The 24,700-nt window shown below is 45.2% G+C and overlaps 4 protein-coding genes and 1 long non-coding RNA gene across 10 annotated transcripts in view; 1 reads left to right on the plus strand and 4 right to left on the minus strand.

Moving 5' to 3' along the window:
• Positions 1-4,209, minus strand: xrcc3 (X-ray repair complementing defective repair in Chinese hamster cells 3). Its single transcript, XM_030346192.1, has 7 exons — positions 3,800-4,209; positions 3,555-3,692; positions 2,915-3,127; positions 2,573-2,727; positions 1,545-1,757; positions 845-891; positions 1-461 (listed from the first exon to the last, which is right to left on the minus strand). The coding sequence occupies exons 1-7, from the start codon at positions 3,852-3,854 to the stop codon at positions 224-226; spliced, it is 1,059 nt and encodes a 352-aa protein (XP_030202052.1). The 5' UTR covers positions 3,855-4,209; the 3' UTR covers positions 1-223.
• brf1b (BRF1 general transcription factor IIIB subunit b) overlaps positions 4,210-24,700 on the plus strand; it is a 23,825-nt gene continuing 3,334 nt past the window's right edge. The window contains exons 1-11 of one of the 3 annotated variants that reach the window (XM_030346181.1): positions 4,210-4,491; positions 5,485-5,685; positions 16,198-16,278; positions 16,688-16,861; positions 17,494-17,525; positions 17,802-17,874; positions 22,923-23,072; positions 23,411-23,504; positions 23,651-23,777; positions 24,130-24,169; positions 24,362-24,457. In XM_030346181.1, the coding sequence (XP_030202041.1) occupies positions 5,502-5,685; positions 16,198-16,278; positions 16,688-16,861; positions 17,494-17,525; positions 17,802-17,874; positions 22,923-23,072; positions 23,411-23,504; positions 23,651-23,777; positions 24,130-24,169; positions 24,362-24,457 (1,051 nt within the window). In that variant the 5' untranslated portion in view covers positions 4,210-4,491; positions 5,485-5,501. Of the gene's footprint in view, positions 4,492-4,749; positions 4,986-5,484; positions 5,686-16,197; positions 16,279-16,687; positions 16,862-17,493; positions 17,526-17,801; positions 17,875-20,407; positions 20,536-22,922; positions 23,073-23,410; positions 23,505-23,650; positions 23,778-24,129; positions 24,170-24,361; positions 24,458-24,700 lie in introns of those variants that run through there. The other 2 variants (XM_030346182.1, XM_030346183.1) reach the window with 2 other exon arrangements.
• Positions 6,445-13,630, minus strand: LOC115534895 (uncharacterized). 2 transcript variants are annotated; one of them, XM_030346179.1, is made up of 14 exons: positions 13,551-13,630; positions 12,819-12,896; positions 12,525-12,695; positions 12,100-12,196; positions 11,671-11,894; positions 11,110-11,275; positions 10,461-10,663; positions 10,271-10,388; positions 9,916-10,124; positions 9,291-9,408; positions 8,725-8,894; positions 7,754-7,851; positions 7,418-7,524; positions 6,445-7,336 (listed from the first exon to the last, which is right to left on the minus strand). In XM_030346179.1, the coding sequence occupies exons 1-14, from the start codon at positions 13,554-13,556 to the stop codon at positions 6,780-6,782; spliced, it is 2,322 nt and encodes a 773-aa protein (XP_030202039.1). In that variant the 5' UTR covers positions 13,557-13,630; the 3' UTR covers positions 6,445-6,779. The 2 variants fall into 2 exon arrangements, with proteins under 2 accessions (XP_030202039.1, XP_030202040.1); XM_030346180.1 differs by lacking the exon at positions 13,551-13,630 and adding an exon at positions 13,177-13,181.
• On the minus strand, positions 14,580-15,481 carry LOC115534904 (uncharacterized). 2 transcript variants are annotated; one of them, XR_003974378.1, is made up of 3 exons: positions 15,250-15,481; positions 14,951-15,046; positions 14,580-14,847 (listed from the first exon to the last, which is right to left on the minus strand). It is a non-coding gene; the product is annotated as an uncharacterized LOC115534904 (long non-coding RNA). The 2 variants fall into 2 exon arrangements; XR_003974379.1 differs by lacking the exon at positions 14,580-14,847 and having other exon boundaries at positions 14,950-15,046; positions 15,250-15,308; positions 15,383-15,474.
• btbd6b (BTB (POZ) domain containing 6b) lies at positions 18,357-22,498 on the minus strand. Of its 2 annotated transcripts, none has more exons than XM_030346188.1 (5): positions 22,387-22,498; positions 21,228-21,477; positions 20,794-20,884; positions 20,397-20,515; positions 18,357-20,047 (listed from the first exon to the last, which is right to left on the minus strand). In XM_030346188.1, the coding sequence occupies exons 2-5, from the start codon at positions 21,413-21,415 to the stop codon at positions 19,015-19,017; spliced, it is 1,431 nt and encodes a 476-aa protein (XP_030202048.1). In that variant the 5' UTR covers positions 21,416-21,477; positions 22,387-22,498; the 3' UTR covers positions 18,357-19,014. The 2 variants fall into 2 exon arrangements, with proteins under 2 accessions (XP_030202048.1, XP_030202049.1); XM_030346189.1 differs by lacking the exon at positions 22,387-22,498 and adding an exon at positions 21,762-22,379 and having other exon boundaries at positions 21,228-21,479.

The following is a 24,700-nucleotide window of genomic DNA, read 5'->3' on the forward strand; positions in this document are numbered from 1 at the left end:
TTTCTGTTGAATGTTTTATTTAAAACATGCAACACAAAGATAAAACTCAATATATTCTTAATCAAATAAAAAAAGATAACATTTACATATCTACATGTTCGCAGAAGAGTTAAATAATCATCGGTTCCACACAATACATCTGGTGAGCCGAGAGGGCGGACCCATGGGGGCATGAAGGGCGGCGGTATGTTAAGGGGGAGTGGTCAACAGAATTGGGTTGTGGTCATGAGCTGGTGTCCTGTGTTGGGGGAGAAGGAAGCCCCCTGGTTCCCTCCCTCCACACCCCAAACAGACAACTGTCTCTGGCCAGGTGAGGAGCGAACACCACCTCCAACCGGCGGCGAGCGCTGCTCTGAGTTCCCATGGAGACCGCTCCTGGGAGGCGGGTCACCATCAGTCGGACCATCACCTGATTGGCCCACGCCATGCCCAGGGCGGGAACCACCTTACTGTCCACTGGTCTGAAGCGCACAGATACACGCACAGATGATATGAAGGATATGTGTCATATTATTATTTCCCAGCAGAAGGTAAGGTGTTTGACCCATGACGAACCCCTTTGTACCACTGTTATAGAGCCTTTCCACAGAGGGGTCATCATAGGACAACAAAGGGTTCACGCATATCACTAATAATGGGTCTGCTCCTATATATGATGCACCAGGGAAAAGGTAGCAGACTAAACTTTTGAGATGAGTCTACTGCCCATGCCTTGGTACATACAAGCAGAAGTCCCGTTATTAGTGTTATGAGTGACGTGTGTTTAGATGACAGCTAAATAGGTGAAAAATACAACAGTAGAAATAAGGTGAATAATATGACAAAGAAAAGTTGAGAAATGTACCTCAACCCAGCATCATGGTTAGAATCCCCTTCCATCACATCAGTCACCTCGGGAGAAAAGCAAAAACGGTTTTACCTGCCTAGCTCCCCTCGGCCTTCCTGGTCCTACAAGGCTCTTGTACTTCATTTAATTTGAGAGTCTGGCCTCTCTCCGTTGACAAACGTTAGCTCACTTGAAGGCGGGTGTCTGTTGGAGTTTAAAACTATTGGATCTGCCCAGTGCCACTCTGGGTCTGTCATTACCAATCGACTAAAACTCAAACTAGCGCACAACCTCAACGTCATTGTTCTCAGCCACTTCGCTGATTGGACCGGCAAAATTTGGCCGGAGAAAATCCGCGAATATACCGCAAACCCAGACATAGTAATGAAGGGAAATGGAAATTTAGCGGAAGTACGTAGGCGGGCGGAGCCCTCGGCTCACCAACAGACTAAGCTAACCTACCCAACTTACTCATATAACTAACCTTACTGACTTGACAAACAGTACAAGAAGGCTTTAAACCAATGGACCATAAAAGGACCGCATCTGACCCTAAAACTGACCCTTGAATAATTTGTGGATGAGACACAGAAATGATTGCACTTACTGTAACCCAATTAACTAGCACACACATTTTCGATACACGGGAATGCATTAAGAAAGACACTAACTAACCTGACTGAGCCAAACTACCCATAACCCAACCCAACCCACCCACCTGGTTGACACAGAGGATGGGGAGCTGGTAGGACGCGCTCAGCTTGTGCAGGGCGGTGGCGAAGGCCGTCAGGTGGCGCGACCGCTCAAGGCCCTGGTCCGCCTGGAACTCGGAGCGGAACAGAGCGGCCACCGAGTCCACCACCAGCAGCCTGACCCGGCCCTGGGCCAGCAGCACCGGCACCCTCTGGGACACACACGCCATCAGCGCCCCCTAGGGACCGCACACAGTACTGCTGAGAACACTGGGGATCAGCGCCGCCTGTAGACTGACAGATGGACCTAGCACAGATCTAGACCGATAGAACCAAGACAAAATGAGGCAGCCGATCACAGCATTATAAATTATACAAAGAATACTCAACAATTGTGAATTTTCTCGAATAATATGAATAAGAAATGGTAATACATAGGTGCATGATTAGACTCCCAGCCAAAAGGTTCAGGGTTCCTTCCCAGAGGCCCTGTCAGCATCCTACAGTAAGATAAACCCAAACCTCCTACCTGCACTTTAATAACCTGTCTCGTTTCCCTGCGAGTCACTTTGGATAAGAGTGTCTTAATACTTAAAAAGCACTAAATAGTAGTAGTATATTTTACACCCTTTTTCATCCCTTTTCCCAAGCCACAACGGGAGCAGAAAAAGTGTGTAACGTGGATCAGAATGTGTGACAGGCCAGAATAGCAACTGAACTTAAGCTTGTCACCTTACGTGTACTTTTTAGTTTTGAATATACCCCACCATAGGGTCATGCAGTCCCTTTCAATTGCTTCTGGAAGGAATGAAAAAAAAATTGGCCCAAACTTTACCAAAACCAGCTTTGATATACTGTCAGCTGACATTTTTTCCATATGTTTTTGTTATCTAGTCTGGTTTGTTTCTCCGAGTTCGGCATTGTGACGACGGGGGGCGTGACCCTAAATTGCCATGTACAGGGGTATGTATTTGGATATCAATATCTATATAGGGTTAGGGTTGCTTTACAGCAACTTGTTTCTACAGCGGCCTTCTGCTCCACTGTATCCTACCAGATCTGCAGCATGCTCCACGTAAATGTTGTCAGAGAAGCAGATGCTGGAGACCACGTCTGGAGGAACATCGCTCCTCAGACTCGGCTGCTCATTCTGCAGCTGCTTCAAACGTCTGATGGGGAAAGAGTCTTCTGTACAGATGTACAGAGCACCTGCAACACAGTTATAAAACTAGAGTAAGCACTATAGTGAACACTATGTACTACCAACAAAGCAAACCCCCCAAAAAGCCAATGAATAACCTTGTATTACTGATTCCTAGATCGACTCTCCACTCTGATGTATATGTTATGTTTTTAGCAAACCTTGAAACTGGTTGGGAACCGCCAGTGCACTAACCGGAGCCCAGTCCTCCATACTGCACTGGGTACTGCACTGAGAGACAGAGCTGCATGGCCAGCTGGCTCTTCCCTGCTCCACTGGGCCCGGCAAGCTCAGTAAGACCCCAGGGAAGGAGACCACCTCTGAGCACACCATCCAGGACCGGACACCCCAGCGACACACGCAGTCCACAGTCCCACTCGGGACACTCCCCACGGTAAAGCTGTAGAGCTAACAGATATAACAATTATAATAGATGATCAACAATACACTGCTCCCACACGTGTTTAACTCAGCGTTAATACTACATTAGAACAATGTTTATCTTGTCTTCAGAATCCCTCCCCATCTTCAATAATCACTTGAAGTCCCACCCACTCTTCTGAGAATAGCTCACTCACTTGTTCGATTTCTTGATTTGTGTTATTCTGGCTCTATTGTTGCTTCTCAACTAGAATACAAGTTTTTGAGATGTTCTATCCCGTAAATTATACTCAAATTAACCAATTCAATAATAAATTCCTAGAGCTATCCTTCATTGTGACAAGTTGGGGTTGTTGCTTTTAAACTAAAATGAGCAGCACTTGTTTTCACGTTAAAGTCCCCTGGCCTGCTACTGTCTGCTCAATCGACATGTGAATATAGATAATCATCTTACCAGAAACGGGTGTTTTTTTACAGAAAAGTGCAGCTACGGCGGTTTGAAGATGATGAACGTCAGATGCGGACAATCTTGTCAGTCGCTGAAGGTCGGGTCCCGAAAACTTGAGAATGTCCCTGGCTACGCCAATGTTAGCTTATGCATATAGATACACAGACACAAGTTATACATGGTTGATCATCACATAAACTGGAAATAAAATAAATAAACCCAGAAATGAGACACTGACATGGCCTTCTTACCATTATTGACTGCTTTGATGATTCTAGGATTCAGTTCAAGTTGTTCGATACTCATTATTTTGTCAACAATAAATTGCCCTTAACTTACTATATAATATTAAAATAATAAAGTCATGCACACACAAACTCAAATATTACCGCACATTGTCACATTACGTCATCACATCGCGCAAATGCAGAACATTGGGTTCAAACCATCGCAGTAGTAGGGGTGCGTTACGATATGTTTTTTTTTAATTATTATTCAATCGCTTAATTTTTAGATTTCAAATCAAGAAATATATACAAAGATTGTATTTTTATATAAAAAGGAAAAATAAATCCATTTTACTGGGCTTCTCGGCCATAACATTCAAGTCCAGATTATACAGCGCCCCTGTAAACAATTAACTGTTCCAACCGGGTACGTTCGTCACATCTCTGATGCCTGAGCAACAATAACAAAAAGTCCTCACAGTAGGATACAAACGTACTTTTTTAAAGGTTTTTAAGATTAAATGTCGACAATGTGGCCAACGCCGTACTTAGCATCCAGTAGTTCACGTCGAAGATGGAATACGCTTTTATTCTAGTCAGAGAAAACACTGCAGTTTAGACAGCCAGGACTTAGATAACCGCTTTCAGCGCCAAACTACGTTAATTACATTAATTCATTTAAGTTAATCCTCTCTTGTGTTGGTACGTCTCCCACGGTAAGTTATCCTCCGGACCTGCAGGTGCATCGACTACCACCACCCACATTCAAGGGAATATGCATTCATAATAAAGAATTTTGCATCTCTAATGGGCGTTTGCGTTATTATGGCCTGATATTTCCGTTTGATTTGTGCAATATCTTTCTCAATATACTACGTGTTCTCGTCCGACCACTGTATGAGCAAAGATGACGTTTGCCTGGCAAACAAAGCAAACATTGACTTTCAGGAGGCTCTTTCGCTCTCATTGTCTCATACAAGGACGAACTGCTTCGCTAGTTTCCGGTAGTTAATTTGAGATCCTCTAATTTAGTTGCCGTTATTTACTACCATGTATAATGGAAATAGTATAAAATATTGGCCAATGATTTTGGTCTGAGATTCTCTGAATACCGCAAGGGTAGCTGGCCAACGCGAGAATCGAACCAACAACCCCCAAGCCGTAGTCTACTGCCGCTACCCGCTGAGCTACACTGAACTGTTGTATCTTGGTAATATCATTGGCTATTTTACTACTTGGGGTTATACTGAGTAGTACCGTTTTATAGGTGGTGTTATGATGGATAGCAATTGGTGGTGATTTAATAATCATCCTAATAATAATTTGCATTGTTTTAATCAGTTGGTCTTGAGTACTAAATTCAATATTGTTATTCAGAATATTATAAACATTACTTTTTCAACTATACCGATATAGTTTCATTAATAAATGTAAACTATTATAATCATGAATAATTTACTATTCAGTAGTGTAGCTTTCATCCAAAATAATTAGTAAATTGTATTTAGATACATGTCCCTGAGGAGGCTGCTACGAGTTAACATCTTGCCCGAAGATGCCTACAGGTCGACTGGGGTTCAACCCCAAAACCTTTCGGCAGAGAGACAAACCCTCTAACCCCAATTTTGCAACTCATAAGTATTGTGTTTATAATCCCTGTTTTATAACTTATGAGTATTGTGGAATCAGTAATCATTATGTTTGTACAGGTGATTTCTCTGCCGCGATGAGTCCCAGGGTTTGCAAGGCGTGTGGGTGTGCTGAGATCGATCTGGACCAGGCCAGGGGAAATGCAGTTTGCACCAACTGTGGTTCTGTGTTGGAGGACAACATCATCGTCTCGGAGGTCCAGTTTGTTGAAGGCAGCGGTGGGGTCACTTCGGCTGTGGGCCAGTTTGTCTCTTCAGATGGTGAGTTGTTACCTCCCTCCCCGGTCATCACAATCAGGGTGGACAATCAACACCTGCTGATGGTCCAATGGTAGATTGATTTGACCGCTTATCAGGTAGAAGAAAATAAATACGTTTTTTGTCCATTTTACGTCCCGCAGACATGATTCCTAAAGGATCTTGAAAATAACACTAGGCTGGTTCCAAGCTTAACACTCCAGTGAAAGATGGTCAAGAAACTCTTCACCGTTATCAATGCAATAATCAATTATGTAATGGCAGCTGGAAAAGAAAAAGGAAATAATAATCGCTACAAAAACAACAGGGATCCAACCTGTTGGCTTGGACCCCTAAAAAAACATTTAGCTGTATAATCACACTGCCTCAGCCATGAATCGAACCTGGCCACCCCCTACAATTTGGAGTAGATGGCTAGGACATAAGTGGGTTGAGCTATTCAATCTACACTTATGAGCTGCGTCAACATTTTATCGAACAGTTTGATAAGATTGTTGATCCCAGAATTGAAAGTAAAGATGTTCTCACTCTTTCAAACTTCTGCGGTTTGCATAGATGGAGTTGTGTGTCCATTACATTTCCATTAAGCACAAAGTTGACCTTACATATTGTGATTCAAGCTAATTTTAAATAACATTAAGCAGACTGAAGGTGTTTAGAAGCAGTCTGGTGAAAGCCATCTGAATAAACACCCAGAGACTGCCAAAGGAGCAGGGCGCCCTTTATTCAATGTAAACACCAAAACACTTCTGAATACAACCAAACATCTAGTTCACGTTTAATAGGACACAATTCTGAAATGAACACTTGGATGGATCAGACACGGAAGGATTTACATTTTTCACACTGACCTGAGGAGAGAGGCGGGATTAGACAAGCCTTTACAGCAAATACATTTATTCAGCCTCTTCATTACATAAACAGCTTAGGTTTGGAAAAGCTCAACATGCTAAAGAAGAGTCTTATACCTCTCAATGCCTCTAGGAGTGCTTAGCCCATAGTGAGCCCTTTGTCCCCCCCCTGTCCTCCAACCAGGTAGGAAACCAGCGGCTCCTTGATGTGTAGCATGGATCTAGACAATCCATCGTCTGCTTCAGTTAGACCAGCTGAGTAACACTGGCAGAGGTCATGGGGGAGTTCTGGGTGGAAACAGCACTGGTTGTGTTGGTGGCTGGGGGCTTGGTGGTAACCGCGGTAGTAGACTCTTTTTCTCTGGCAGCGACTTTCACCTTGAAGAACTCTTGGAAGTACAGAGCGCTCTTGCCCATAGGTTGATCGGTATAGTTTGAGTTACTCATATGTTCCTGCTTTTGTGAAGACAGTGCATTTATCGCTCGAGGCAGGTTGTGAGTATGGTTGTGAGGTCCTACGTTACCTGACATCTCCCGTTTCTGACCAGCGGGTCTGTTTGGGTCCAGGTACCCCACATTCTTTTGGTTGAAGAGGTCAACAGTTTCCACATCGTTTACTGGGGAGTTAGCATTGAAGCTAACGGGTAATAAGTTGTCGGTCAACCATGGGAGGTCATCTCTCCCAGCTGGAGAGGAGGCCCGGGGGCTGGTGCTCTGCTGCCCGGGCCAAGGGTCGTGGATGATTGATCGATGACCATGAAATGGAGAATTCTCATATGGACACCCGGGAGGCAGGGTTGAACCTGAAACACATGAAAATAGTGTGAAAATCCAGATCATGTTTTGTGATGACTGTGGCGATTTTGAAGATGGTTAGGGTTGACCTTTAGTCCCTAGGATCAACCCAAGTCCTGGTGTGTACATCGGGAAGATTCTCTCTACAGGTAGCCTGCTGATGGTACTCAGGGGGTAGAAGCACCTCACGGTCAGCCTGGTTCGAAGACAATGTTTATGTTGAACAAATCGATCCAACTTTATCCATAACAATGAATGTGACAAATTGCAATGCAAGCTACTAAATACTAAACATTTGAAAAAATAAAACGGATAATACAAGCGTGAGGAAAAGATTTGATGAATTACAAATTGTGCGATTTAGAAGCAATCAAGCCGCTGGTCCATTTTACAGGACAACAAGCAAACTTAATTTCGACCCCTACTTGAACTTAGAGTCTCTGGAGATGAGGGCCGTTTCGTCTGCGAGGAGACGCCTGTGGTAAAGGATCTCATTCTCGTAAGCCAGGAAGGTGTCGCCCACCTGTCCACAAACCGCACAGCCCTCAGATATTTGGATGTAATCAAGTGCAACTAAGGGACATTCAGAAACAATGCAAAGAAAGGATAATTTGTTTCCTGCAGTCGTATACATTAATATATATATATATATATATATTAGAGCTGTCAGTTAAACGCGTTATTAACGGCGTTAACGCAAACCAAATTTAACAGCGTTAAAAAATTTAGCGCGCGATTAACGCAATTACTTTATAAAAAAAAAATATATATATATATATTTTTTTTTTTCTTTGGCTCAAAACAAAGAAGCAGTAGCCTGACTGCTATGTTCAAATGACATTTGTTCAAAGCAGTCGTTTAATTGCACTATAGGCTCTTTTTTTGTATCGTCCTGTTTTGATCAGTGTATATGCCAATGTTGTTATCAATAAAAAATCATTTGCACAAGGCAAGCCGATGCACTTCACCATGTTGATAAGAGAATTAAAATGAGAAGAATTATGGGACAAAAAAAATCAAGGGATATTTAGCATAGAAAAATAATTTGTGATTAATCACGATTAATTAGAGTTAACTATGACATTAATGCGATTAATCACGATTAAATATTTTAATCGCTTGACAGCTCTAATATATATATATATATATATATATATATGATGAATTATCCATAACCGATATAGTTATCAGAATGTTCTCTTGGTTGCAAGGCATCATTTCTTGTTACTGCAAGTTGGTGCTTCTTCACCTTCCATGGTAAAATACCATTGTTTGTCTCTTGCAATGGTCTGCATAATGTTGAAGTGCTCTTTGTAAGGGTTTGAGTCATTTAGTAGTGGTATACTCTACAGGAGTTAGTCATGTTTTTGAAGTCTGGTTAGGAACATGTGCCTACCATCGTCCTTGTTCCACAAGAGTTGAGACTGAATTCAAACAGAGCTCTGGACGGGTCTGTTTGTTTCGGTCTACAGGATCTGTCCAGGAGGGTGGTGCTGTCGGGGTGCACTCTTGGCAAGGTCACACTGGGAGTGGTGACCACTGTCATGATCCCGTCTGGGGAACACACTGAACAGAGGATCACTAAACTCGTTCCACTGCTAAATGTAGTACTTTGTCTCCACCTTCCCTCCAACTTTGTTTGGAGGCACCCCTTGATTTAGTATCCCTCCAAACTTCAAGGAGGGGTAAGAGAAACACTACAAATGGTACAATTCAAATTGGTCAGATCGCAGTCCTGAAATCATGAAAACAACTGAAATGTTTTGATATTTGTGACATTCCAACAGTTTCTTAGGCCACTCAACACAATAAATACTTAAACTCTACTACTGAACTCGACTGTCTCAGTCAGGAATATAACTAATGGGGAAACATTGCTAGCTAAAAAAATTTGAGTGATACATAAGCAAATCACGGTAAAGGTGTTCCTATATATACACTATACACTAGGGGTTACTTTACCTATCAGGTCCCTTGTTTCAAATACACAGCGTCCTGAAAGCATTGATTGAAGAGCAAGTGTCTTGGCATCCCTCACAAGAAGCTGGAATACTCCATAGAAGTCATGCAGATTAATGTCCTAGAAACCAATTAAATATTTCAGAATTCGTTTTACACATTTAGTATAATTTTTTAAATGTGACAGGTCATTTCCATTTCATTCCTGGATTATTTTTTGATCTTAAATATTTTTTCCATTTGAAATAAGTCACCCTCTATCCTTTCAGGCTTCTTCCCGTTTGTCAGTTTCCTACAATACCCAGAATTACTTTCTGCACCACCCGCTCTTTCATGAGCCATAAAGCCAAGCTAATGCATTCTGGATGTACCAGTTTGATTAGCCTTTGTTTGTCCTCCTAATAAATGACCAGAGAAATTATTCGGCATATGCAGACTTTGATAGTTCATCATAAAACTCACTTTATCTTTCCTACAGTTTGGATACAAGTTAATTTGTACAACACATCATCTTCTTTTTTGGACCAAGCCCTGAGAGAGACCAACGGCAGCTATTTCATGCACAAGTTAATACAGGCTTGACTGCCAACCTTGAGAAGGCAGCCATATAGCTGTGGTGAGCTCATACTTGGTAGGTGTAACCAATGGAGAAGACGGGGACTTCCAAGGTGATGCTCTGGGTGTCGTTGTATAGCCTGTACCCCCTAAGCTCAGCCAGCTCCGGAGTGAGAGGCTCTGCTCCGACCCCAATCTCCCAGAGGAACTCCATTTGGGGACTCTTCCAGAGGCTGAAGGTGATGCCCGTCGGTGTGCACTCTGCCGTGGGCTCTGGAGCAACTGCTCAGAGCAAAGAAAATACAGTTGTCCAGTTGTTTTGACACAAGGAAGGGCTATAACACAAAGAGTCCCAAAAGAGTTTAAATCACAAAATGGAAAACAACAACCACAAACCAGAACATACAACCACATGCAGTGGTACGCACATGCGTCGTCGAGTTGTGTCGATACAAAAGAGTAGTGGTAGTACGATAGTCTCTGGGGCAGGATTATTAAGGTGTAGTTCAGGCTCATTGAGTACTGCACAAGTCCATGGTCGAGGTGCTGAAAAAGGAAATGGGACATTTAAATGTCATAGCCACACACACACCAACACATTGAAGTAAGGCTACTCACCATCCTGTGCACTACCCTGCTGTCAAAGGGGACGTGTAGTGTGTAGGCTTGGCTGCCGTTGGCATTGACAATCCTATTGATGCTGTATTCAGGCGTCACAGCAATGGGCAGATGCCTGTCGTTGATTTTGACTTCCACCAAGGTCACGTCAAAGGGAATGTTTCCCATGTACACGTCAAACACGCGCTCTGCAGGCATAGTTTCTATAACAAACAAAATACAACGATGTATACATATTTGCTTTGGGGTTTTAGAGTTTAGAGCAGGGGTCACCAACACAGTACCTGCGGGCACCAGGCCTGTTCTAAAAATAGCACAACTCATTCTTGAACAACTCTTTCCCACCTTTTTTTAGTCATTGTTGATAATTATTGTGAGAAATCATTAACATGATCAGTGTTTTCACAAAGATGAGTATCATTAATCATAATATATATCTAAAGACAAACTGAGCAAATTTGTTATTTCAGAAGAGTGTATCAAACTCGGTGCCTTTCTAAGGTTGGTGTCCCTTGGTTTAGAGAATATTCAGGACTGGTTAAGTTTTAATTAGGTTTGAAATTTGAACCTGCGATTGCTAGAAAGTGTGTCGCCTACGTGGTTATCACCGGCTTCCCTATTCAGGCCAACTCTAAACTCTTGGGCTTACGGTCGAGGGTGAAGGGGTGTCTGCAGAGTAGCGGGGTATCCAGGACCCTCACCAGTCGCTGTCTGGTCTCCACCTCGCTGCCGTCGTCATACAGCATGGAGAAGACGTGCTCGTAGAAGAGGAAGATGATGTACGTCTCCCTGTAGACGTTGTTCACCACCATGCTCTGGATGAAACCCATTTTGACACATGATGAAGAATTAACTCTGCATCTAGTCCTGTCATTTTCAAGCCACGTAATACATGGTGGGGATTCCATGTGTGGTTACGGTGACATCGCCAGAGAACACTGTCTGAGATGTTGGTATGAGGCGTTGTTTCCTTATTCAACTTAACCATTTAGTCATTACAGGCAATTTCTGGTCTATTTAGCAGTTATGCGACAATCAGTTCCGTCCACCAAGATGAACAATAGATTGATCCAACTCCACCATCCCTACCAGTTGGTACAGTCCACCAAGGGAGTGTCCCAAGATGTTGATCCATCCATGATCCATCTGAGTGGACACGACATTCCTCGTGGGTTGATTCTGGTTAAAATTAGGGCCCCTTAAAACTCACCCGCCTGTAGCCCCCTTCTGATCCGAAGGGTATCCCAACCTGGATCACTGGGCCATCCTGGGTCACGGTCCAGCCTCTGGCTATAGTGGTGTTCCAGTCCACCAGGCGCCCTTCCACACCCAACACGATGCTCCGACTCTCAAAGCGCTCTCCAGCCCAGACCATCGGGGGCATAACCTGGGGGGTCTCCAACAGTAGCTTTGACCCATCGAATGATCCAGAACCTGGAAAAGATAACCTTCAGAGAAGGCTTGAAGCGCCCCTATTCTACAACTAGGTTGGATGATGAATAGCTAAAATGATCAGTTAAAAAAAATTCTTGGAACCATTATCGTCCACTCCGATGCATGAGGAATAGATCAACCTGGGGCCAAAGCATTTGTCATTTTCAATGGAAGAACTACGAATGCTCTCTTTACAAACACATACCGACTGTACAAGACAATGAAAAGTCTGTCATGACCACAACCAGTTTCCGTCGGAAGAACAGCACCAACTTTATGACCTCAACTGGCACCCCGTGTACCTGGAGAGCAGAGGACCCTAGTCAGCTATCAACCCTATGAAGACACCCTTACACCCCCCACATAGCCACCCGAACATCCACCCTGTGACAAGGCAAAGTTACCATCACGTTATTCAGCTATAGTATTTCCAGAGAGACAAGCAATGAAATGTTAGGTAGTGGTTAGCCAACCTTCTCCAAGATGCCTGGACATTAAGGGTTTGAGACCAATTAACCTATAGCCACTAGAATATCCTAATCAATTTATTTCAGTGTAGTGCAAGGCCAAACCATAGTGATCATAGAAAATATAGATTTAAATAGGGAAACAACATTTCTGGTCACTCACGTGCACAAGCTGGCTATGGGGCTGTTTGTAGGGAGAGCGAAACACAAGTCTCTTTGGAGTGGCCATAAGACTGTAGCCCAATCCCCGGGCCTCACTGGCGGACATGATGGCAAGGTTGTTTCCTGCCAGCAGAAACATCAGCTGCCAGACAGATGTAGCCGTTTTCTGAGCCTGGAGAGAATGCATTGTTTAGCTCTTGTTGGTGCAGAGGGTAGCTTTACAACAAAGCTCCCTAAATATACCAAATGGATACATTTTTTCAACTGTATCCTTGTTGGCAGAGAACATGTTTACCAGAGAAAGAACGTCTTTCTGGATCTCCTTGGAGCCGCCATGATAATCCTCACAAGGCATGTCTTGATCCACACTGACCTGAAACACAAGAATACAAACAACACTAGTATCCAATGGAAAAAGATCAGGCTTACTTGACACACAGGTAGACACCCATGAGTGATTTTCTCCCTATTGGTCACAGCTTGGGCCAATAGGAACACTCAAAGGGTTTTCAGGCTGCTGATGCTACTAATGTTACCACTTTTCCTCAGAGGTAAATATATTGGCTGTAGTACCTCCATGTAGTTTGAGGGGTCAATATGACGGCTGTTGTACCTCCATGTAGTTTGAGGGGTCAATATGATGGCTATTGTACCTCCATGTAGTTTGTAGGGTCACTATGATGGCTGTTGTACCCTCATGTAGTTTGTAGGGACAATATGATGGCTGTTGTACCCTCATGTAGTTTGTGGGGTCAATATGATGGCTGTTGTACCCTCATGTAGTTTGTGGGGTCAATATGATGGCTGTTGTACCCTCATGTAGTTTGTGGGGTCAATATGATGGCTGTTGTACCCTCATGTAGTTTGTGGGGTCAATATGATGGCTGTTGTACCCTCATGTAGTTTGAGGGGTCAATATGATGGCTGTTGTACCCTCATGTAGTTTGAGGGGTCAATATGATGGCTGTTGTACCTCCATGTCGTTTGAGTTGTAATTATCTTGTGGTTTTGGTGGTATAACTTGTACCTCCATGTAGTGTTCCTCACAGAGGACCTCTCTCTGGGCCAGGACCAGGGGAAGATCACAGGTCTTGGAGAGCAGCTGGCTCCACCAGTGCCCCTCGGCATCTGTCAGGATGATGTTTAGGGTGAAGGTGAAGACCTCATCATTCTGGAATGGGGGGGGACATGTTTATTAATGCAATGGGATAATGAATGAATAAAAGAGGTATGGCCAAACCAAGATATTTTCTGATTTAAGAGAGTTCAGTATAAGATGTTGAACCCTAAAAATATATGGGTTCACTGCCCCTTTAAGGAAGAGTGTCTTGGTCAAGGGGAGGAGAGTCTTGGTCAATAGGAGGAGGAGAGTCTTGGTCAAGGGGAGGAGGAGAGTCTTGGTCAAGGGGAGGAGGAGAGTCCTGGGCAATAGGAGGAGGAGAGTCCTGGTCAATAGGAGGAGGAGAGTCCTGGGCTGTATTCCAATACCCGTACTTACATGAGTACACTTAAAAGTACAAAGAAGTACACTATCTGCACTATCCGTACTCACTTGAGTACGCTAATTTTTCAGATGTGAGTGCTGTTCCAAATCGAGTACTCTGTGGTGCACTCACCGGAAATGACGATCACGACTGCCACCGCGGCTCCTCCCCCGCAATAAACATCCCGCTTTGAACGGTGAACTCTTTACGCCTAGCAGCTATAAGAAACTATAAAAACTACAAAATGACTATTAATGCAGGCTATGTGGAAAATGCGCCGACTTTGGCTCAGCCTGGCTCCTCCTCTTCCGCTACGTAGCTAAGATGGCTACGGAGAGTGTCCTTCGATCCACACTTCACGATTAGCCCATTTTGAGTACGGCATCCGGGTCCTTGAAGTATACTTCTTTTCGCCGGATCTGAATTGGAACGTACTGCGTACTCAAATTTTGAGTACGCAGTACGGACAGTACGGGTATTGGAACACGGCCCTGGTCAATAGGAGGAGGAGAGTCCTGGTCAATAGGAGGAGGAGAGTCCTGGTCAATAGGAGGAGGAGAGTCCTGGTCAATAGGAGGAGGAGAGTCCTGGTCAATAGGAGGAGGAGGAGAGTCCTGGTCAAGAGGAGGAGGAGAGTCCTGTTCAAGAGGAGGAGAAGGCTCTTGGTCCAGAGGAGGAGAGTCTTGGTTAAGAGGAGGAGCATGAACCCCACCTGGTTGCTGGTGTAGCAGGAGTAGTAGGACGCCCTGAAGGTGGTGTAGCCGTCCATTCTGAATTGACTGATGGTGTAGCCACAGCTCTGTCCATTCTGACCACTGATGGAGTGGACCACCTGGTTATCTGGACAACATCGGAGAGAAGGGCTGATGACACCATTGTTTGTATTGCGTGAGGCTCCTTGAAACCATTACAAATTTGGGCATTATGGGATTTCTCCACCAACCTACAGCCTCAAACTGAGGCGCAACTCCGGTCGCAGCAACATGAAGCCACAGGTAGCGGTCCCGACACTCGGACTCAATCGGAACCTCCCGATGCCCTGAGAACCAATAACAAAGAGTTGACGCCTTCTTGACAGGCAGCTTGTAATACAGGTAGTCTGTGATGTGATGAGTCTGTTTTGTAGGCGGCTGGTTGTGTAGTAGTTTGATGAAACTAGTTGTAGTAGTTTCATCATAGGTAGTTGGTTGTGTCATTAGGTAGTTGGTAATGTGTGGGTGGTTCTAGGAAGTATTCTCGTACCTCCCTGATCTCCTGCAGCCTCTACCCTCCAGCCAAGCTCAACACAGAGCAGAAACAGTCTGAAACCACAGGAAAGGTTTCATTTCAAACACAAGAGCCAGTTTGACAATAGGTTGCTGAGACAGTGACTTACCCAACACAGATGCTAGTAAATATATCCATGGTGGGACTTTAGAGAAGAAACCAGAGATATGTGTTGAACATACACTATGAGTACAAACATTCACTGAGTTCTTTGCAGAAGGAGCTATCCACCCTGGGAGCAAGGTGTCATGTAAACACAAGGACTGTTTGATTGGACAAAGGTGTGGCTAATTGAACGAGATAAGGATTGATTGTTTTGTCTGGATTTCGGTTTTGGACATTTAGCATGATGACAATGTGGTTGTTAAGGAGCCTGGGAGTTTAATCATTTTCATGTATTTCAAAATAATGATTATAGTGAAGTGAGGTTTCAGTAACAATCTGTTTTCATAAAAACCTCAAGTGTGTGAAGTGTGAACAGTTGACATCCAATGTTTGTTGACGCTGAAATTTTTGTTTTTGTTCCAAATTGTTTGTATGCTTTAAATGTTCTCATCCCCGCTTGTAAGCCACTTTGGATAAAGTCATCTGCTAAATGACAAAGTTAAAATAACTAGCAGCCTATTCAGTGGACTGTACCATCGGGTAGGTTAATATGTCCATCATATATCTGGGTGGACTTTCCCATGTGTGAGGTAACACATTAAAGGGGTAGATTTTCAAAATACTTTTATTAGCTGATCAACATCACAGCTGTTTGTCAAAGTGGACTTTTAAATTATATAATGTTGAAATTAGATCCAAAATGTGTGTGTGTGTGTGTGTGTGTGTGTGTGTGTGTGTGTGTGTGTGTGTGTGTGTGTGTGTGTGTGTGTGTGTGTGTGTGTGTGTGTGTGTGTGTGTGTGTGTGTGTGTGCTCCCCAGGTCCAGAGAAAGCCCCCCTTTTGGGCAGTGGTTTCCACACCAGTATTGGAAAAGAGTCGCGTGCTCAGACCCTCCAGAACGGTGAGACTTCATGTCCCAAGCTTACTAATGGCTAACAGTATGACTAATGGGCTACTCATACGGCAACACGTACAGCTAACTGGTTACTCACACAGTTTACAGGCACTTCCTACAGCTAACTGGTTACTTGCACAGCTAACAGGCCCCTCTTACAGCTAACGGGCTATTCATTCAGCTAAGGGGAGCATACATGTCCTAACATGCTATTCCTACTTAGATCCTATCTATTCATAAAGCTTTTACATTCAGATTACAATCTGGCTGTTCCCATAGCTAATAGGGTATAATATGTGCTAATGGGTTATTCCTACAACTAACCAACTGCTTTTATGGTAAAGCGGTCCTTTATTAATCACCTTCAGTATCAACAGGAGGTGTGGGAGTGATCTTTAGGTTCATGTGTTCTCAGGGAAGCGTCAGATCCACCAGCTGGGCAGCCAGCTGCAGCTGAACCAACACTGCCTTGACACCGCCTTCAACTTCTTCAAGATGGTGGTCAGCAAACAGCTGACCCGCGGCCGCAAGATGGCACATGTTATCGCAGCCTGCCTCTACATGGTCTGCCGAACAGAGGGGACGCCCCGTATCCTAGACTGTGTGTGTGTGTGTGTGTGTGTGTGTGTCATGTGCATCATTCGGTAAAATGTATTTGTTGTGCAGATTCTCCACAACGTGCGTAGCGTCAGTATGGAGATAGTGGACGAAAAAACTGTTCATGGCCACACAAGTACTTAGTATAAAATGTCACAACGAACTAAGTGCTTCTGCTATTGTCTGTGGTGAGAGTGGTGAAGTGCTCTTAGGCCAAGTCAGGATTACATCAACTATGTAATCCTGACAAAGGATAGGCGAGACGTTACAATGGTCTGATCAGCCCCACCAGTGCTTTAATGTTTTACTATAGTCCCTTTACTGTTTCTGTGTTATGTATGTTATGTATGGATTGGAGTGTTAGCAGGGGTGTGTCCAGGGAGGGGCCTCTAGTGGGATACGCCCCCACCTCTCAATCTGTCCGTTGATTGGCTTTAAACCTGTCAATCAAAATCTAGGCATGAAAATGGCAGGATCATGGACGAATTATTACACTTCTAAATAATTGTTATAAACATATGCAATGCTCTACAAAGGTGCATTATTATTGTGGGCCACCCTGACTATACTTGGTCAGCATGAGTGAAGCTTGATAGCATGCTACCTTTCTTTAGCCAGCCCCAGACATGCTGTTGGACCTCAGTGACCTGCTGCAGGTAAGTTACACACCAACCATCAGGGATATTCCACACCTCAAAACTGAAACAACCTGAAACTCATAGTGCTAACCTAGCTCAACACTTGATGATGATGATAGCAGTCCATACTGAAAGCTTAGTTGTAGCTCAATGCTAGAAGATGGTTAAGGTCATTTTAACTCAATGCTATAAAATGCTAGCTGGTCATACCAATACCTCAACGTTTGTTAGCTGAGCATACTGCTGTGTGTTCCTGTGATGAACGAGGTGCTAAGAAACGGTTGTCCTATACAGGTCAATGTCTACATTTTGGGGAAGACATTCCTTCTGTTGTCCCGGGAGCTCTACATCAACGCTCCTGCTATTGGTGAGATTAAAACGCATGAACGTTAAACATCTATTTTCATGTCTGAAACGTTCACAACAAAACCAGCAAACGTAGCTTAGAGCTGAGGCTCAAACATCTCGTAAATAAAAATAAGTTGTTTAGGTTTAGTGAATGCATGCCAGCCTGCCTATTGAGACAATACTAAGTGCCCCCCCCCCCCCCCTCATTTGAAATGGTGGTATGTTAAGACTTAAATATGTCATCAAAAACCTTTTTAACAAGCATATTAAAATGCTAAAAACTGGTTAAACCACTGATCCAATGTCCTTTTCTGACTAGATCCAGAATGGATTTCTTGAGGTTGTGCAGCTTGGAATTTAAAGTGCATTTTCAAATGGATTTGTTTAAACAGATGTATCATTGCTTTTATAGCATTTCTAGTTTATTCTTTACAAATTTTAACAGAGCATTTTGTTTTAGTATTCTGGGTTATTAGTAAATCACAAAAATAAGCACAGACATTCGTTGTTATATTCTGTAAAATCGTTAAAGTTTATGTAACACTTATGTAAAATATACAGAACAGAAGGTGTATCAGAACGGGACGAGTACACTGGGTATTTGTTGTAAACTTTGCCCTTGTTGTTTAGCTATTGCGACTATAAACCATGTTTAAAAGGTTGAATTATACTGCAGCGTCCAGTAGAGTAAAATGAATACACGTCACGTGACCGTCCACCTGCCCCGTCTTTCCTGCATGTTTTCCAGGTCATTTATGAAAGATCGTTGAGTTGATGTTCATTTGTAAAATATCATCTTTTGGGGGGGCTTTGGTGGACTCCCTGACACGGCAACATAAAAACATAAGCACCAGCCTAGAGATCCATGGCGCGCACGCCGCGTGGACAACACAGCGTTCATTCAACACGGAAGTAATAATTCAACCTTCAGCATCATAGCGGTTTTCATTTAACCAGCAGCTCAGTGTTCAATACAGCATCAATAAGAGGACAGGGCATCTCATTATAAACATCCAGGGACACATGACAAGCCACGAGGACCTGGGACTATAGATTTAAAATCCTACATCCTGGATTAAATCTGAATAAATTAATCTGTACGAGTCCACCGATGAGGTCTGAACGAGTTCAACATTTCCCCCCCATGGCCCTCCGGGGCTCAGCCAAAGAAAACCAGCTCGGGGATCTGCCCCCCCTGCACGCCGGTCCCGTTGGTACTGTCCGAGGAGCACTGGAACTGGAAGGTCACCTTCCCGCACTGCACCTCCGTCACGCCCTCCTGGCCGAAGTAGCTGAGCTCGTTGCCGTCCAGCACGGCGCTGACGGTGTAGAAGGTGTCCTGCTCCACCTGCACCGGGTGCTCGAACCACACCGAGAAGGTGCTGCTCGAGCCGTCCGACAGGAACTTGGTCAGGTTCTGCGCCAGCGTGGTGCCCTGGCGCTTGAGTTCGATCTTGACGCTGTACTCGGCCTTGCCGCCGCTGGACCCGTACAGGCCCAGGCCCGCCATGAAGATCCGCTTGTCTACCGCGAACTGGATGCTGTCGCAGCGCCCGCGGTACCGCCACTGGTTGCTGCGGTAGGCCGAGGACTGGAAGCGGTGGCACCGCTGGGGGCTCAGGCCGGTGCGCTGCGCCAGGGGGAACTCCAGCCAGGGCTTCTTGGCCGCCGTGAACCACAGGAAGACGTCGTGGGTCTCCTCCAGCGTCAGCACGTCGGACTGCGCCGGCCCGTCGGCGAACTCCTCCAGGGTCATGGTGGGGATGCGCACCGAGTACAGCGCCTTGCCCAGCACGGCGCGCCGGTTGGGGGCCGTCACCACCAGACCCTGGCGCCCGCACTCGGACGCCGCCCAGTCCAGCACGGCCTCGAACACCAGCGCCTCGCGGGTGTTGAGCGTCTCCCGCTGCAGGATGATCTCCAGCGTGGGCCGGTCGATCTCGCAGAAGCCCTCGGAGCGCAGGGCGAGCTCGGCCTGGGCGTCGATCACCTCCCAGCAGCGCTGCGTGAGCTCGGGCTCCTCGAACAGCCGGCTCTGGGACAGCAGCACGCAGGCGTTCTTGGCCTCCAGGCTGGTCTCCAGGAAGGTGACGCAGGCCTTGGCCAGCGCCGGCACGATGTACTTCTTGGCGGCGTACAGAGTGGCCAGAACCGTGTCCGCCTCCAGCTCGATCTCATCGCTGTACATGTATCTGGGGAGCACGAAGCATTCAAATTAGAGCTGTCAGTTAAACGCGTTATTAACGGCGTTAACGCAAACCAAATTTAACGGCGTTAAATTTTTTATCGCGCGATTAACGCAATTATTTTATTAAAAAAAATAATAATAATCGCGATTAATTAGAGTTAACTATGAGATTAATGCGATTAATCACGATTAAATATTTTAATCGCTTAACAGCTCTAATTAAAATATATCAGTTTTTTTAGGATAAGAGAATAGCTTACAGGGTACTCAGGCATAGCTGAAGCTACCACTATAATTTGGCAATTGGCTGCATATTTATGTTAAACAGGAAAAGTGAGTCTAGATGTTCTTACTTTAACATGATGAGAAATGCGGCCGGTTCCACGTCTGGGATGAGGATCTCCATCTCTCCCTCGGCCAGGTCTCCGTAGAACATGGCCCCGAACACGGAGCTCCCCACGGCCAGGACATACTGGAACCCACCAAGAGCAGGTCAAACCACAAACTCCATCAACAGTTGTAGTCCAATGGGCAATACAAGCCATTTTAAAACACAGTCGTTGTTGACATCAAACTTGTGAGAGTCCACTCAGATGTTTGATGGTTAGATCAACCGACTAGTTGGCACAGTCCACTAAGGAGATGACAATCCCGTGGTAAATGTGGCCCTTTTACAACAACATGGAGGACTCTTTATATGATGCATAGTAGTGCTAGTGTAGTACTAATATTCACGATGCACCTGGTTACCTTGTGGGCAGGGACTCTCTGGGATTCTCCTGGTAGTCCGACGATGAAGAAAACATCGGCCATATGCTCGCTGTTAAACATCAAGGCATTCCTGCCAAGAAAGAAATCCCCAGTCAGGCCTTGTGCTCTGATTCAATAACGCACGACAGGGGCCCTCGCCCTTTTCATAACGTAACTAACCAGTACATTTAGATGCATCAAATACTTAAAGTGAAATAAGCAATAGTATCAGATTTAAATAAAAAGTGAGAGATTAAACGTTTCACTTTCTCTATTCAGTGAAATTATATATCTTTTATACAAAAATAAATTGTGACAATCCTGCATCCCAATTTGTCCCCTTGCAGCGGCCCACTTATGGGGTGCGATCAACAATTTGGAAACGTCTGTGCGGGACCACACCTTGTAAACTGATGAGTCTACATGTGGTCTACCTTTCTCTCAGCGTGGGGTGGGTGGCCTGCCAGCTGCTGGGCTGGCCGGTGCTGCTGGCGCTGGGCTGGGGGTCGCTGGGCGTGGGCAGCGACTCAGGCTCCGACACCTGGATGAAGCTCTTCTTGTTCGACTCAGTGCTGCTGGGGAGACTGGTGTTGAGGCTGCTAGGGTACAGCTCGGCGGCCATCTTTGATCTCTAGTTCACCATCTCAGAGCATTCTGGCCGGTCGTCTCTCTCCTTGTCAGGATCTCTAGGGAGAGAATAAACATTAAATATCGTCATCTCTTCTTCTGATTGACCTCAAGGAAATCTTAATTTAAAGCAAAATACATTTCTTATACTTCGATTTTTGTTAGTAAGAAGCCCTAACAGCAGATATGTTGGGGCATCTTGCTCTAGGATGCCGAGGATGGCCAGGGACATCGGCTATTGAACCCACAACCTTTGGTCTGGGTGATGAACACCCTGACCTTAGCCACTACAATGTGAAATATATATAAAAGAGACATTTACTGTAGAGATGTGTTCCTACCTGAAACATATGACATTGGATAGGACATTGCCGTGTCAGCATGAACGTCAGCAAAAACGATACAGTAGATCGAACTCAGTTTAGCGCTGTCACAATATGACTGACCAATCAGATGGACGGAGGCATCCAACGTCAACGAATGGCAAAGCTCCGTCTTCGGTTAATGGTTTTGTTTACTAAAAATGCACATCTATCAACACAGGATTTCTTATCGTTGTGAACAGTAGTCTTATTAAAAGTCACTTGTTGAAGTACGACAAGAGGAGACTTAGTGAGTGGGAAAACAAACGTATTTGTCATCTTTTGATACGAACACAGCGCTTAATCTGCATCGTGTGTCCAGCAGTACTAAGCAGCAGCATGGTTTACGGGCCTCAACGGTGACAACCAGAGAACAGACTTACATTTATTCAATTATTAACTTTTATAGTAACACAACCGTTAGATATCTTTAATACGAAATCATTACAATTGCAGAAAACGCGTCGGAGATAGTCGATAACCACAGGACATTAATCACACTCCGCATCAATCATATCATTTAGGTCTCATATCATTTACACCGATCATTTGCACATTTATTTGAAATATGAGAAGGTATTTTTTAATATCGGTGTATTCTTACCTTAACACGGCGCCAACGAGTTGATTGTCACAGGATGAAACATTGATGTTTAGTTAGCAGGCAGCCATGTTAAAGCCAGTCGCAGTGAGCAGCAGGAGGGCGGGGTTTACTGCTGGCTCCCCCGGTCCAGTTCCTTGGCCGGCCGCCAGGGCTGTTCACTCGAAAGCCCGCAGAAATGGCTTTAGTGAGAAACATGAGTTAGTTTGTGTTTCAGTTTGTTTGCCACACAAAATAATGTCATTCAAAAATGTATATTAACCCATATTATCAGTATATCATTGGCTTGTAATCTTACTTGACACCCACAAATGTGGGTTTCAAGGCAGACACCCACATGGAATGATTTTATAACTAATATATTTACAAAACAATAATCTCTTTTGGGTGCCATGGAAGCTTTCATCCAAAGTGTCTTACATATCGTAAGTGCATACATGTCTTATCATGGGTGACCCCAGTGTAATGTAAACACAGGGTTGGTGTGTTCAAGTGTAGAGGAGGGCAGGTTGTGACCGCCCCCTCCCCTCTCTCTGCAGACCCCTGTCTCTACATCCCGCGCTTCGCCCACATGCTGGAGTTTGGGGAGAAGACCCACCAGGTGTCCATGACGGCTCTCAGGCTGCTCCAGAGGATGAAGAGGGACTGGATGCACACCGGGCGCCGGCCCTCCGGCCTGTGTGGAGCAGGTAACCCACCAAGAGTACAAATGTTAATCAATTGAGCCTCATCATAAGCTCCTTTCCACTTATCCTACCTTGTTCTTGTTGTTTCTACTCCTTTTTCCTTACCTCACCTTTGGCCCTCCATCTCCTTTCTTCCCATCTCATCTCCGTTCCCGTTCCTCCGCTCTCGTCCTCTTACCTCCTCTCTCTTCTACTCTGATCTCTTTCTTCTCTTCCCCCTTCTTTCCCCATTACCTCCCTATCCCTCCCTCTTCTCTTTTATCCTTCCTCCCCTTCCCTCCTCTCTCTATCTTCCTCCGCTCCTTTCTCTCCTCCCTCACCTCCTCTCTCCTCCTCCTCAGCTCTCCTGGTCGCAGCACGGATGCATGATTTCCGGCGTACGGTGAAGGAGGTGATCGGGGTGGTGAAGGTGTGCCAGGCGACTCTGAGGAAGAGGTGATTTTTGAGCCAAATATGTGTTCCCCTAATAAAAAAACCTCTGCATGTTGAGATTTAAAAAGGGCTATGACCTGTTGATTCCTGTTCACGCTGTCGACCGACCCTCCTAGCCCAGTGTGACTCCGTTCTCCTTCTCCTGTCAGACTCACAGAGTTTGAGGACACGCCCACCAGCCACCTGACCATCGATGAGTTCATGCGCGTGGATCTGGAGCAGGAGTGCGACCCTCCCTCCTTCATTGCCGGTCAACACAAGACCAAGATCCAGCAGGTGGGTCTGTCCACCTGGCCCTCACGGGGGCAGGATAGACCCGCGGTGAGGGGGTTAGACCCCCGGCCACAGAATGGTTCTTGGTTGGAACCTCAATGTCTGCAGTTACCTGTAGTTGCCTAGAGCAAGATGTCTCCTGTTCCCTACCTACTCCTAACTGACAAGTATCTAAAAAGTATTAACTGTAAGGAGCTTTGAATAAAAGCGTAAGCATTATGTCCTGCTTTTAGAAGAGTTCCACTAAACCGGTCTTCACCTGTCTCTCTCTCTGTCTTTCTTTGTCTGTCTGTATGTCTGTCTGTCTCTCTCTCTTTGTCTGCCGCTCTTTATTTCTTTCTGTCTCTCTCTACAGTTGGAGCATGAGTTGGCTAAGAAGCTGAATGAAGTCGAAGGTGTGTCATATTTCTAACCTGTATTTTTACACACACACACACACACACACACACACACACACACACACACACACACACACCACTTCATTTCAAGGCTTTGATTGTTCTCAGTCTCAGCTCGTAAGGGGCTCTGGGGAAAAGCATCTGCTAAATGACGCTGTAAATGTCGCGGTGTGTCCCCCTTTCCTCCAGGGGAGATCAGCGGCTACCGGGACGAGATTGAGACGGAGCTAGCCAACAGCATGCCCAAGCTCAGCGGGATGTACAGCGCCTTCGCCAAGCACACAGGTCCCTGACACCCCCCTCACCCCCCTCCCCGAAGCACACACAGCCTATAGAGCACAGTCTTAACCCCCTGCATAAGTCCTCATCACCCTGGTGGCTCATTATTAACCCAGTAGGATTGTCCTTCTAAAACCAGTACCTTTTGCAGTTTAACTTCTATCCATCCAAACCCATAGGCTGTTGGTCCCGAGCCCAGCAGGCGTGTAGACCCCGACCCCTCCAGACCCAGTGTTGGGTCCCGGGCAG

Source organism: Gadus morhua, chromosome 21 (genome assembly GCF_902167405.1).
Source record: "Gadus morhua chromosome 21, gadMor3.0, whole genome shotgun sequence".
NCBI classification, from domain to species: Eukaryota; Metazoa; Chordata; class Actinopteri; order Gadiformes; family Gadidae; genus Gadus; species Gadus morhua.

What these genes read in the sequence shown, in the direction of transcription:
- xrcc3 (XM_030346192.1), bottom strand. Translation starts at nt 3,854, where the DNA reads ATGAGTATCGAACAACTTGAACTGAATCCTAGAATCATCAAAGCAGTC. An exon ending in GTATGGAGGACTGGGCTCCG is followed by an intron (nt 2,728 to 2,914) that starts GTTAGTGCACTG and finishes ACTGTGTTGCAG; the next exon opens with GTGCTCTGTACATCTGTACA. An exon ending in TGGAGCATGCTGCAGATCTG is followed by an intron (nt 1,758 to 2,572) that starts GTAGGATACAGT and finishes TGCGGTCCCTAG; the next exon opens with GGGGCGCTGATGGCGTGTGT.
- LOC115534895 (XM_030346179.1), bottom strand. An exon ending in GACACAACTCGACGACGCAT is followed by an intron (nt 10,125 to 10,270) that starts GTGCGTACCACT and finishes TGCTCTGAGCAG; the next exon opens with TTGCTCCAGAGCCCACGGCA. An exon ending in TCCAGAGACTCTAAGTTCAA is followed by an intron (nt 7,525 to 7,753) that starts GTAGGGGTCGAA and finishes TCTTCGAACCAG; the next exon opens with GCTGACCGTGAGGTGCTTCT.
- btbd6b (XM_030346188.1), bottom strand. Translation starts at nt 21,415, where the DNA reads ATGGCCGCCGAGCTGTACCCTAGCAGCCTCAACACCAGTCTCCCCAGC. An exon ending in AGAGAGTCCCTGCCCACAAG is followed by an intron (nt 20,516 to 20,793) that starts GTAACCAGGTGC and finishes GGTGGGTTCCAG; the next exon opens with TATGTCCTGGCCGTGGGGAG. An exon ending in GCATTTCTCATCATGTTAAA is followed by an intron (nt 20,048 to 20,396) that starts GTAAGAACATCT and finishes CGTGCTCCCCAG; the next exon opens with ATACATGTACAGCGATGAGA.